The 14,491-nt window shown below is 39.1% G+C and overlaps 1 protein-coding gene across 15 annotated transcripts in view; it reads right to left on the bottom strand.

The window, feature by feature from the left end:
• Rab3-GEF (Rab3 GDP-GTP exchange factor) overlaps positions 1-14,491 on the bottom strand; it is a 356,394-nt gene that overhangs the window by 186,989 nt on the left and 154,914 nt on the right. For 13 of the 15 annotated variants that reach the window (XM_071692889.1, XM_071692877.1, XM_071692876.1 and 10 more), the window contains one exon: positions 11,721-11,840. In XM_071692889.1, coding sequence (XP_071548990.1) covers positions 11,721-11,840 — 120 coding nt within the window. The remainder of the gene's footprint in view (positions 1-11,720; positions 11,841-14,491) is intronic. The other 2 variants (XM_071692879.1, XM_071692891.1) reach the window with 1 other exon arrangement.

Genomic DNA, 14,491 nt, shown 5'->3' with positions numbered 1-14,491 from the left:
AAAAGAGTGTGGTTGAGAGAGCAGAAGAGGGTGTTTTGAAATGGTTTGGGCACATGGAGAGAATGAGTGAGGAAAGATTGACCAAGAGGATATATGTGTCGGAGGTGGAGGGAACGAGGAGAAGTGGGAGACCAAATTGGAGGTGGAAAGATGGAGTGAAAAAGATTTTGTGTGATCGGGGCCTGAACATGCAGGAGGGTGAAAGGAGGGCAAGGAATAGAGTGAATTGGATCAATGTGGTATACCGGGGTTGACGTGCTGTCAGTGGATTGAATCAGGGCATGTGAAGTGTCTGGGGTAAACCATGGAAAGCTGTGTAGGTATGTATATTTGCGTGTGTGGACGTGTATGTATATACATGTGTATGGGGGTGGGTTGGGCCATTTCTTTCGTCTGTTTCCTTGCGCTACCTCGCAAATGCGGGAGACAGCGACAAAGCAAAAAAAAAAATATATATATATATATATATATATATATATATATATATATATATATATATATATATATATATATATTTTTTTTTTTTTTTTTGCTTTGTAGCTGCCACCAACGCTGTTTCGTCAGCGAACAACAACTGACTCACTTCCCAAGCTCTCTCATCCACAGCAGACTTCATACTTGCCCCTCTTTTCAAAACTCCTGCATTCACCTCCCTAACAACCCCATCCATAAACAAATTAAACAACCATGGAGACATCACACACCCCTGCCGCAAACCTACATTCACTGAGAACCAATCACTTTCCTCTCTTCCTACACGTACACATGCCTTACATCCTCGACAAAAACTTTTCACTGCTTCTAACAACTTGCCTCCCACACCATATATTCTTAATACCTTCCACAGAGCATCTCTATCAACTCTATCATATGTCTTCTCCAGATCCATAAATGCTACATACAAATCCATTTGCTTTTCTAAGTATTTCTCACATACATTCTTCAAAGCAAACACCTGATCCACACATCCTCTACCACTTCTGAAACCACACTGCTCTTCCCCAATCTGATGCTCTGTACTGCCTTCACCCTCACAGTCAATACCCTCCTATATAATTTACCAGGAATACTCAACAAACTTATACCTCTGTAATTCGAGCACTCACTCTTATCCCCTTTGCCTTTGTACAATGGCACTATGCACGCATTCCGCCAATCCTCAGGCACCTCACCATGAGTCATACATACATTAAAGAACCTTACCAACCAGTCAACAATACAGTCACCCCCTTTTTTAATAAATTCCACTGCAATACCATCCAAACCTGCTGCCTTGCCGGCTTTCATCTTCCGCAAAGCTTTTACTACCTCTTCTCTGTTTACCAAATCATTTTCCCCAACCCTCTCACTTTGCACACCACCTCGACCAAGACACCCTATATCTGCCATTCTATCTTACTTGTTCATCCCACCACTCACTACCCTTTCTAATCAACCCACCTCCCACTCTTCTCATGCCACAAGCATCTTTTGCGCAATCCATCACTGATTCCCTGATATCCCTGGGGATGGGTATCCCGAGGAATGGGGGAGAAAGAATACTTCCCACGTATTCCCTGCGTGTCGTAGAAGGCGACTAAAAGGGGAGGGAGCGGGGGCTGGAAATCCTCCCCTCTCATTATCTTTTTTAATTTTCCAAAAGAAGGAACAGAGACGGGGGCCAGGTGAGGATATTCCCTCAAAGGCCCAGTTCTCTGTTCTTAATGCTACCTCGCTAACGCGGGAAATGGCAAATAGTTTGCGAGGTAGCGCAAGGAAACAGACGAAAGAAATGGCCCAACCCACCCCCATACACATGTATATACATACACGTCCACACACGCAGATACACATACCTACACAGCTTTCCATGGTTTACCCCAGACGCTTCACATGCCCTGATTCAATAACACTGACAGCACGTCAACCCCGGTATACCACATCGATCCAATTCACTCTATTCCTTGCATACCTTTCACCCTCCTGCATGTTCAGGCCCCGATCACTCAAAATCTTTTTCACTCCATCTTTCCACCTCCAATTTGGTCTCCCTCTTCTCCTCGTTCCCTCCACCTCCGACACATATATCCTCTTGGTCAATCTTTCCTCACTCATTCTCTCCATGTGCCCAAACCATTTCAAAACACCCTCTTCTGCTCTCTCAACCACGCTCTTTTTATTTCCACACATCTCTCTTACCCTTGTGTTACTTACTCAATCAAACCACCTCACACCACACATTGTCCTCAAACATCTCATTTCCAGCACATCCATCCTCCTGCGCACCACTCTATCCATAGCCCACGCCTCGCAACCATACAACATTGTTGGAACCACTATTCCTTCAAACATACCCATTTTTGCTTTCTGAGATAATGTTCTCGACTTCCACACATTCTTCAAGGCTCCCAGAATTTTCGCCCCCTCCCCCACCCTATGATCCACTTGCGCTTCCATGGTTCCATCCGCTGCCAGATCCACTCCCAGATATCTAAAACACTTCACTTCCTCCAGTTTTTCTCCATTCAAACTCACCTCCCAATTGACTTGACCCTCAACCCTACTGTACCTAATAACCTTGCTCTTATTCACATTTACTCTTAACTTTCTTCTTTCACACACTTTACCAAACTCAGTCACCAGCTTCTGCAGTTTCTCACATGAATCAGCCACCAGCGCTGTATCATCAGTGAACAACAAGTGACTCACTTCCCAAGCTCTCTCATCCCCAACAGACTTCATACTTGCCCCTCTTTCCAAAACTCTTGCATTCACCTCCCTAACAACCCCATATATCCCATTTGCTCCCTTGTCTTACGCACTTATTTACCTCCTTCCAGAACATCTTTTTATTCTCCCTAAAATTTAATGATACTCTCTCACCAAATCTTATATATATATGACAGTTTGGTAAAGTGTGTGAAAGAAGAAAGCTGAGAGTAAATGTGAATAAGAGTAAGGTTATTAGGTACAGTAGGGTTAAAGGTCAAGTTAATTAGGAGGTAAGTTTGAATGGAGAAAAACTAGAGGAAGTGAAGTGTTTTAGATATCTGGGAGTGGATTTGGCAGCGGATGGAATCATGGAAGCGGAAGTGAATCATAGGGTGGGGGAGGGGGCGAAAGTTCTGGGAGCATTGAGGAATGTGTGGAAGTCAAGAGCATTATCTGGGAGAGCAAAATTTGGTATGTTTGAAGGAATAGTGGTTCCAACAATGTTATATGGTTGCGAGGCGTGGGCTATGGACAGAGTTGTGCAGAGGAGGGTGGATGTGCTGGAAATAGATGTTTGAGGACAATATGTGGTGTGAGATGGTTTGATCGAGTAAGTAATGATAGGGAAAGAGAGATGTGTGGTAATAAAAAGAGTGTGGGTGAGAGAGTAGACGAGGGTGTTTTGAAATGGTTTGGTTACGTGGAGAGAATGAGTGAGGAAAGATTGACAAAGAGGATATATGTGTCAGAGGTGGAGGGAACGAGGAGAAGTGGGAGACCAAATTGGAGGTGGAAAGATGGAGTGAAAAAGATTTTGAGTGATCGGGGCCTGAACATGCAGGAGGGTGAAAGGTATGCAAGGAATAGAGTGAACTGGAACGATGTGGTATACTGGGGTCGATGTGCTGTCAATGGATTGAACCAGGGCATGTGAAACGTCTGGGGTAAACCATGGAAAGTTCTGTGGGGCCTGGATGTGGAATGGGAGCTGTGGTTTTGGTGCATTATTACATGACAGCTAGAGACTGAGTGTGAACAAATGTGGCCTTTGTTGTTCTTTCTTAGCGCTACCTCGCACACATGAGGGGGGAGGGGGTTGTTATTCCATGTGTGGTGAGGTGGCGATGGGAATGAATAAAGGCAGACAGTATGAATTATGTACATGTGTATATATGTATATGTCTGTGTGTGTATATATATGTATACATTGAGATGTATAGGTGTGTATATTTGCGTGTGTGGACGTGTATGTATATACATGTGTATGTGGGTGGGTTGGGCCAATCTTTCATCTGTTTCCTTGTGCTACCTCGCCAACGCGGGAGACAGCGACAAAGCAAAGTAAATAAATGAATATATATATAAATATAAAATCTATCTTTTATCATACTTAATCACTGTCTCCCACATTAGTGAGGAAGTGCAACAAAAAAGAGGGGATGAATCCACTCATATACACATGTATATACATAACGCCAACACACGCACATATACATACATATACTTTTCATATACACACCCAGACATATACAAATATACACCAAGTACATATTCATACTTGCTGCCTTCATCTATTCCCATCGCCTCTCCATCAGACATGAAACAGCATCCCTACCCCACTCTTTTTTTCATATACATTTGCCATTTCACACATCAGTGAGGTAGCATTAGGAACAGAGGACTGAGCCTTAGAGAGAATATCCTCACTTGGTCGCTTCTCTGATCCTTCTTTCAGATAATTAATTAAGTAATATATATAGTAACTCCTTAGGCAGAAAGTAAGTATACAAAGCACCTCACGAACTCCTACAGGTCCATGGCTGTGCTATTTCCAGAAGTAGGAAAAGGATGGACTCCTCTGAAGTGAGACATTCTTTGATGAGACTGTACTCCCAATGATACTGCCTTGCCAAAGGTGACTTTTCACTTGCAGTGCAACCTCAAGCAGGCATAGTGTACTTATATCTCTAATCAAACAAAATTGTAGTCAAAAAGTTGTCAATCAAATATCTTATTAGAGTCTGGGCATCAATACTGCCAAAGGGACCTAACAGCACACCTAATCAACTGTAACTTAACTTCAGAGCTTTATTTTTCTAATATACAAGTTCAAATCTTTTAAACAGCATTACATGTGTGGTTGTTTTGGTAAGTGATGATAATAGCTTGTTCTGGTGAATGATAGTATCACTTATGTGGGAAATCTAATACGGAAATCAACAAAAACCATATCAATGGAACTGTTACAATTACAAAGAACGGTATTAGACATGCAGTGATCACGCAAAACAACGTGTACTCACAAAAGGGTTAGTCCCCCTGAAGTGGGCAAGGCGTTGAAGCTGAGGGGAAAATGTGGAGTAAAAACAAGGAATATGAATGAAAGGAAAGATAATGACAACCCAAGAAACATAACCCAACCTAAGCTTGCAATTGCAATATGAGATTTAGAGTCTTACCTTAATGAAGAGAGTATAGAGCACCTATCTTAATTTTGCATCTGAAATCCATACCTCAAAAATTTTTCGTTGTTCTTAATTCATGTGCTGACAATAAGTACCTCTGATTTAAGGCTAATTACGAATGGCACCTTGGACAAATGAAGATGGGAATGTATCAAATTATGTAAATCACCAATGACAGTAACTGTTCTTCATCAAAAATATATAAAATCAATATGGTAACATTCTAATCATATCAGATCCACAATCTATCCTCCATGAAATAACATGAAGTGATGCAAACTTATTGCTGATGTGCAATTAATCAAAACAGGTATGTAACATACAAAGGCAGCACATTTACCAAAATTTTGCTATGATGAAAGTTATACATTACGTAACAAAGTCATCTGCCTCAATGATAAAATTCTATATTCTGATGGAATTTTGAATCTCAGGAGGAAAATGAGAGTTAATGTGGTAATGAGGTGTAACAGGGGGGATGAGATGGTTTTATTAGAGTGTGAGTTTGAAAGGATGGGACCTGGAGGAAGTAGAGTGCATTGGGTACCTGAGAAAGGACATATCAATGAATGGTATCATGAAGGATCATAAGTGTCACAGGGTGAAAGAGGAGTGTGAGTTGAACGAAAGATCTGTTAGAGCAGAGCTAAGTATGTTCAATGAGAATGAAAAAAAATAAAAATTGTGTAATAAGCAGAGATAAAGCAGAAAAGCTGGAACAAAAAACAAGAAATGCTGACAAGGGAATTAAGAAGTCAAATAGGGAAGAACAGAGAGCAAATGAGGAAAAAGTATAACAAAATATGGAACAGAATATAAAAGTTCCATCTGCACATACTGTATGAATAAAGTCACAAAAATTTTGAAGACTGGGCCCTTCAAAATAGGAGGGAAATATAAAAAGAACCCTACAAAAATATGCAAAATGCAAATAAACCAACACAAGTTAATATTCAGCAAGAAAAATGTAAAAAATGTAGATGAAATATCTAATCAATATGATGACACTGAAATAATAAAAAAGGTCATAATTCGAGTAACCTATTCAAAGGAAACTCAATGCCTGAACTTGACAGGATCCCAGTTATACCTTCTTAAACCTTAAATGCCAGGAGGAATATGCAGCTGTCTATCTAAGATGTACCACAAGTCACAAGAGTAGTGCTAATCTTAACAGCCATTTTTTTGACTGCATGTCAAAATCAAGATATCTATAAAGCTACCAAATGTGGCTTTTGGGTCTGCCCTATCCCGGTAGCATGAATAACAACTCATTGATGCCTCAGACTATGATGCATACCCTCCAGAGCCATTTCTCTAATCCCTTGGGGAACTATAATATATAATACTTGTATGTTAACTCACTTTTCTGTACATATTTTTTACTTTTACATGTATATCCTAAATTTCTAATACGAAACCAAAAATATGAAGGACACACACACACGCACATCCTCTAGAACTCTTCCTCCACCACTCCACACATCAATATATACAGTAACTTCAACATTATACCACTATCATATAAACTAGTTAGTCCATATTACTGTACATATCCATTACTCTTACATGTATTTCTTTCATTTCATATCAGAAAACAGAAAATGAGAATGATGCACACCTCCAAAACCCTTCTCCACTACTACCACGGGAGCTACATGTTAACGTGCATTGTTAAGCCTATGTCATACAGGACACTAGCTCACTTTCTTGCTCGTCAATTACTTTTACATGTATTTTTTCAACTAATAATGGGAAACAAAATTTCTAGACCACTTTCTTGTCCACATTATATTCAAATTTCTGCAAGTCACCCGGCATTTAATGATTAAAAAAAGAAAAATAGCACGAGCAAACCTTTGATGGAGTTACTTTGAGAAAGCATCAATATGCCCAATGTAAAAGATGTATAAAAAACAGCATATATATAACACCAATATACAAAGGAAGATCTAAGCTAAAGAGTACTGACCATAAATTTTACATCACATATAATCAAAGTATATAAAACGGTGATAAAAACACATTCTTGAATACATGAATAGCAACAGCTTCATGAATGAAGGTTAGCATGGATTCTTACCAGGCAAAAATACACAAACATAACTATCAGTTCACTACAATGATATACATGAGACAATATTAACAGGATAAACCCACCTCATTCTACATAATTTCCTGAGGCATTTCATTTCCGATCTAACCACCCAATTTCAGAATCCAATATAACACTGGCAAGAACACCATACCTTAACCCATTTCTGCCCTAACAGACAGTGCTCTCTCTTTACACACACTCCTCAATGCATCAGAGACCTTTGAGAGGGCCTTAGCCTCTCTCTCTCTCTCTCTCTCTCTCTCTCTCTCTCTCTCTCTCTCTCTCACACACCATAGTTCCCTCTACTTTTAAATCTAGTTCATTCTGTTTCTCTATGTTCAGACTTACTCTGAAAGCATCCCGTCTCATCTCCCGTCCACACCTCATTACCCTACTTTTGTTCACATTCAAGTTCAATCTTTTCACATACCTCCCAAACTCTGCCTTATATAGGAAGAAGCAGCTGCAACAGAAGCCTTGCTCAAGGCCTGGCACTGTTAAAACCAGGTCCATCTTTTTGCCCACTTTCATCTTCTGGGAAAGTCTTCTCAAAACTAGCTGGTTTTCAAAGGTTCAGTAGTGCTGGCTGCCCTAAAAGTGGTGCCATAGGCTCATTCAGTTCTGCCATACATCACAATTCATACCCCCTCAGGTTCCTCCAGACTAATTCAGTTTTTGTAGCATGATTCCAACCTCAAAGTCCTGGATTGTGGGATTTATATTCATATGGATTTTCTCAAATACTACTACAGGCAAAAGCTTGGAGAATGTTTACCATAAGACTTTTACAAAATATTTGCCCCTTTACTCAATGACAAGACCAATCAGTCTGGAAACCTTTCAATTTTCCTTCACAAATCTGATGTCTCACAGGTGACAAGCTTTAAGTTGACAGCTCTTTTCTATCCTTTATCATGACAAAATCAAGACTAGTGCCACTACTTCCTCTTTAAAGAAAGACCTTCAAAAATCCTTATACATGGGTTTTAGTAATGACATGACAGGCCTTATTTGAAATAAACTTCTCTGGGCTTTCTTTTTGTAGAGGCTGTTTGCTCCTTCATTATAGGCCAGGCCATAAACTTTTTAAAATCTAATAATCTTTCTGTATTAGATTCTCAATATCTTCTATTGAAAACTCTTCCATATATCTTAGTTCTCAAGGATAAGAGTAACTGAATTACACTTTGTCCTCAAAAAAGGATCTTCTTGTCTTTGATAACAACTTCTTATCAGGTTAAGAACAAAATCCCCAGATTTTTTTGGTACAAATGAGACTATCAAAATATGAAATAGCCCATATTGTCCACCAGTCTGGCAAGATTTCATCAAGAAAGCATCATGTTTTATGTCCTGTTAAATCTCTAAGAGACTTCATGGACTTTACTAGCAATAACCAAGGGGAACATTTTTCTTTCTCTTTTTTATGCACCCTGGAACCTTGAAACCTCTCCCATCCAGATATATCCATATATCATTGGCTTAACCTGGGATTTATGCTACAGCACACAATATGAGAAAGATGGCCCCTACCTTGTCCTTCCTCTGATACTTTTTGCAGCAGTAAAACAGGAGTGGTACTTTTCTTCCCTCTTTGTCAGACGAACCTTTCTCCAGATGTGGATTCATACTGTGTGGTTTTGGGATGCCTCCTTCAGGAGAGCCATATTCCATAAGTGAAGGTACTTATTTTTGCCTCCGGGTCTAGTCTTAGTAAAAAGTTTTCTCCAAACCCTTCTTCTTTGTGTGGGTATGCTCTCAAGCTCATGGGACAGACCACAGAGATAAGACTTATAATTCTGAAAACTGAAGCACCTTTTCTCTCCAAGGTGATGTCCCATAATTCCTGGTTTTATTACTATGCCCTGCATTCCCCTCTTTTATTTCTTTTTACAAAAACCCTTTTACTTGTATCTATTGTGATTGCCTTTGGACTGAAATCTACAAAGCATAAGTACTAATAGGTTGAAATTTGATTAGCTGATGACATTGGCCTAAGGGTAGATGCAGAATGAGCAAATGGCTGCAATCATATTTAAGTAGCTTAAAAACGGTGAATAAAGGCTGTTGCCTTCTCACCAGAATCAATGAGGGATGGAAGGTCCTGACCCATACATTTTCTGGGAATATATCTTATGCATGCAGGACACCACCTTGGAAAGAAAAGGTTCATTAATTTTCAAAACCTACATTTTTCATTACTAACATGTCTATCATACATGCTATATGCTTATTCTTGTCAATCATTAACCTTCAACAAGTCCATCTAAACCCCTTACTCACTGTCTTTTACTAGAAATCATGTCTTATTCAGGCTTCCTCTACATTTCTTTTTGTACATTTGCCATTTCACAAGTTAAAGATGTAGCACTAAAGAATAGGTGAAGAAATGGCTTCATTCATTCTCAACCACACTCTAGATGTCTTGCATAATGGACCAAAATCACAGCCCCCCTATCCACAACCAGGTCTCATAGACCTTTCTGTGGTTTATAAAAAAACTGTGAAATGACATACCACAAATATAAAGATTATTTCATTTTTATTTTTTTATTTTGCTATGTCGCTGTCTCCCGCGTTTGCGAGGTAGCGCAAGGAAACAGACGAAAGAAATGACCCAACCCACCCCCATACACATGTATATACACACACGTCCACTCACGCAAATATACATACCTATACATCTCAATGTACACATATATATACACACACAGACACATACATATATACCCATGCACACAATTCACATTGCCTGCCTTTGTTCATTCCCATCGCCACCTTGCCACACATGGAATACCATCCCCCTCCCCCCTCATGTGTGCGGGGTAGCGCTAGGAAAAGACAAATTACATAAAAGATATTTTATTTATTTTTATTTATTTTGCTTTGTCGCTGTCTCCCGCGTTTGCGAGGTAGCGCAAGGAAACAGAAGAAAGAAATAGCCCAACCCACCCCCATACACAATGTATACACACACACACGTCCACACACGCAAATATACATACCTATACATCTCAATGTACACATATATATACATACACAGACACATACATATATACCCATGCACACAATTCACACTGTCTGCCCCCATTCACTCCCATCACCACCTCGCCACACATGGAATACCATCCCCCTCCCCCCTCATGTGTGCGAGGTAGCACTAGGAAAAGACAACAAAGGCCCCATTCGCTCACACTCAGTCTCTAACTGCCACGCAATAATGCCCAAAACCACAGCTCCCTTTCCACATCCAGGCCCCACACAACTTTCCATGGTTTACCCCAGACGCTTCACATGCCCTGATTCAATCCACTGACAGCACGTCAACCCCGGTATACCACATCGATCCAATTCACTCTATTCCTTGCTCTCCTTTCACCCTCCTGCATGTTCAGGCCCCGATCACACAAAATCTTTTTCACTCCATCTTTCCACCTCCAATTTGGTCTCCCACTTCTCGTTCCCTCCACCTCCGACACATATATCCTCTTGGTCAATCTTTCCTCACTCATTCTCTCCATGTGCCCAAACCATTTCAAAACACCCTCTTCTGCTCTCTCAACCACACTCTTTTTATTTCCACACATCTCTCTTACCCTTACATTACTTACTCGATCAAACCACCTCACACCACACATTGTCCTCAAACATCTCATTTCCAGCACATCCACCCTCCTGCACACAACTCTATCCATAGCCCACGCCTCGCAACCATACAACATTGTTGGAACCACTATTCCTTCAAACATACCCATTTTTGCTTTCAGAGATAATGTTCTCGACTTCCACACATTCTTCAAGGCTCCCAGGATTTTCGCCCCCTCCCCCACCCTATGATTCACTTCCGCTTCCATGGTTCCATCCGCTGCCAGATCCACTCCTACATATCTAAAACACTTTACTTCTTCCAGTTTTTCTCCATTCAAACTTACCTCCCAATTGACTTGACCCTCAACCCTACTGTACCTAATAACCTTGCTCTTATTCACATTTACATAAAAGATAAATTACATAAGAGGTTTTGAAATAAATATAACTCTGTAAGACATCTGTAAGACATATATTTTTCTACTTTAAGAACACTATCTATATAAAAGGTACCCATCTGACGTTGGAAAACACCAATGTGGTAGGTGACTAAACAATTTTCTATTTGTATGACATTAGAATTTAAGGAAATCTAACTATAACAATCACTAGAGACTACCATTCCAAAATAAGTAACTATACATCTATAAGTTACACATCACAGATGTTTCCTCTATCCAGTCTAGTGACTAATGCAGGGCCTACTTCCAATATTTTATCAGGAAAGCATGCCTTCATGATTCCTAAACATGTACATTTTTCATCTAACTAGGCATTACAAATGCTTTGACCACTTCTATGTCACAAACATCCCATGCCTCAAGCAATAGCTGAGGGAACTTCCCACAAGGTCCTGTTATAGTGGTTGTCCCTCTCACCTTGAGGCTGACCTTGGAGAAGATGCCACCCTTCTTGGCTGCCTCTCGTGCTGTTTTAGTTAAGTCTCCAAGAGTGTGTTTCCCCATGAACGACAAATCTTCAAAGGTTGATTTGCTGACCTGAGAGTTCAAGTGAAAATATCATTAGATATGAAAACAGAATTATCAATTACTTAAGAAAATAATATGAGAGTCATTTGGTGTCAAGAAGTTTGTTAAAAGAAGTTGCATCTCAAAGCATTCATTGCAAGTGAAACCTATGGGTCTATAATAGAAACTTATTAGGAGAAGGAAGCTTAAGTGTAATTCCAAAGAAAGAGACACAGAGAAAAAACAGAATGAGGAGTTTGGGCATCAAAGAGCAATACAGTATTATGCATTGAATGGATAACACAATAAAAAGATATGGAGAAAATGATCAAAATAATATACTGAATAACATTAATATATCAAGATGAATTAATGAAAATAAGATGAAAGAATGAAGTGTACATGTGAAGAGATGTCTCAATACTATCCAGACGCAGATGTATGGAAACTTCTTCAATGGACAGACTCCTCTGCAGAGAGGAAAACAGAATAATAGACTAACAAGATATCCTTCAGCAAAGATATAGAAATGCAAGGCAGAGACAGAAAGACATGCAAGAACAAATTTACTCCCCTTCCATCTACAGAATGGAATGCTGAGGCAAGAAGTAAGTATTTACTCCCTATAAATATTCCCACTTTTCACAATATTTGTTCTAATCACAATCAAATGTAACAAGCATTGTTACATAAAATCAAAGTAATGTACAACGTAGGCTAGATTAGAATTTTGTATCAATGCAGAGCATGAACAAATTTATTTTACAATAGTAATATAAAGCTGCATTTGGGATATCTAGCCAGTAAAACAGAAAATGTTTCACTTTCATCAGATATTTCTTTTCTATAACACCACTTTACCATGTCAAATTGTGAGCAATCACATGATCAATCCACCAAAATAAATACAAACTGTATTAAAACAAAGTCTGAAAAAGGGTCTTCTACAAAGCATGTGGCAAGTAAGCAGCTCTTGCACATAACATCACGCATGTGCTGTAATCCCTGAGCCTACTTTTCCCTGCGTGGCACATGTCACTTAGAATGTTCAGATACATGAAAAAAAAAAAAAAGGAGAAACAGGATGGCAGGATTAACATCATAATTTCAAAACTGACTGAACCTTATGGATGGAAAATGGAGGAGCCTCTCTCATCTCATCAAAACTTCCTTTAGAATGTTGTTATGTGAAAAAAAAAAAAAAAGGGGGAAAAACAGGATGGCAGGATGAACATCATAATTTCAAAACTGACTCAACCTTATGGATGGAAAAAGAAGGAGCCTCTCTCATCTCATTAAAACTCCTTTACAACCAGACAGCAAACTAAGAAAATATGTGCTCATAACTCAGGTTCAGGCTTTGTTTTGAATTGCAAAATAAATGAAATTCTACGAAACCATGACAACAGACATTTTCAACTATTCCTGGATGCACAATATCCCATTATAGCAAACTGCCAATCATCAATAGTTAATACGTAACTTCAGGATTTCCCTGCACAGCAAGCAAAAGGTCACACTTATACAGTACAAACTTATGTCAACATCAGATAAGAACTGATGAATTATATCTTGAGATGCACACAGTCTGCCAACAGCAAAGACATCATCAAATGAGTTCGCTACCTGTGGTAAGGTCTTAACCCTGCCTAATTCTCCCTGTTCACGTGGAATCAACCCTTGGTCAATAATCTTTAATGACTGATGACGAACAGTTGATCAGCTTTCAACTAGGTCAGAAGTATGCCTTTTATTCTGCTATGCATAAGGAACATGTTCTGAAAAATGCTTTCACAATAAATCTGTACGTAGCAAACCTAATAGTATATGAGGAAAATAGGGATGACTTCCTGAAATCCCCCACTTTTTCACTCCCACTAATCAAAAAGTTTACTCTCAAATTTTGTAGTGACGGCTTACACAGGAAGCATTTCTAAGTATCACACTTGAGTTTAATGCATCTGTTTACTATTTCTGACCTTCCACTCAGATTACTAACATCTTTTTAATTTGCCAATCAGAGGATGTCTCAACTTTTTCCATATTCCAAAAACTTAAAGAGCATGACTGAGCCACAAGTGTTTTTAATATTCTCTGCACTCTTAATTGCGGCCTATGTATGTTAGATTCTGGAAACATCAGTCTTGCCACTGGGCTGTCTGGCAATTTCAAGTTTGTCTTCATGTCAACATTTCCTTTGGTATCTTCATGGGAGATGCTACGATACAAGTAAATAATCCAAAATGTAAATCCTTTAGTAATAAAAATGTATTATCAAATTGCGAAACACTAAAATGTTAAGAACTTAAGTGAACAGGGCTTTTACTCAAACTGAAATCTATAGGTACTCAATGTCTTTCCCCATGGTTGGTGACTTAGTTTAATATCTATTCTTCTTGTGCCAAAGACCAGCAAATGAAACACCATACTGAGTTTTGATGGATACTTTACACTATATGGCTAATGACTTAATTTAACTCTTATTCTTGTCAATGATTAGCAAAGGTGACATCCATACATTGAGCAATATAGTGATAAATACTTTATGCTGAACAGAATCCTTTCAATAATGATACAAGGTTATTGTGATTTTGGAAAAATCAAAAGTTCAAGTCCATGTCAAAACGGTGACATTGAGGAAATATCTCCCCTTGCATCACAATTACAATTATTGCAATAAC

The sequence above is a fragment of the Panulirus ornatus genome, chromosome 55 (assembly GCF_036320965.1).
Source record: "Panulirus ornatus isolate Po-2019 chromosome 55, ASM3632096v1, whole genome shotgun sequence".
Lineage (NCBI taxonomy): Eukaryota > Metazoa > Arthropoda > Malacostraca > Decapoda > Palinuridae > Panulirus > Panulirus ornatus.
This window is presented reverse-complemented; position numbering and strand designations above follow the sequence as displayed.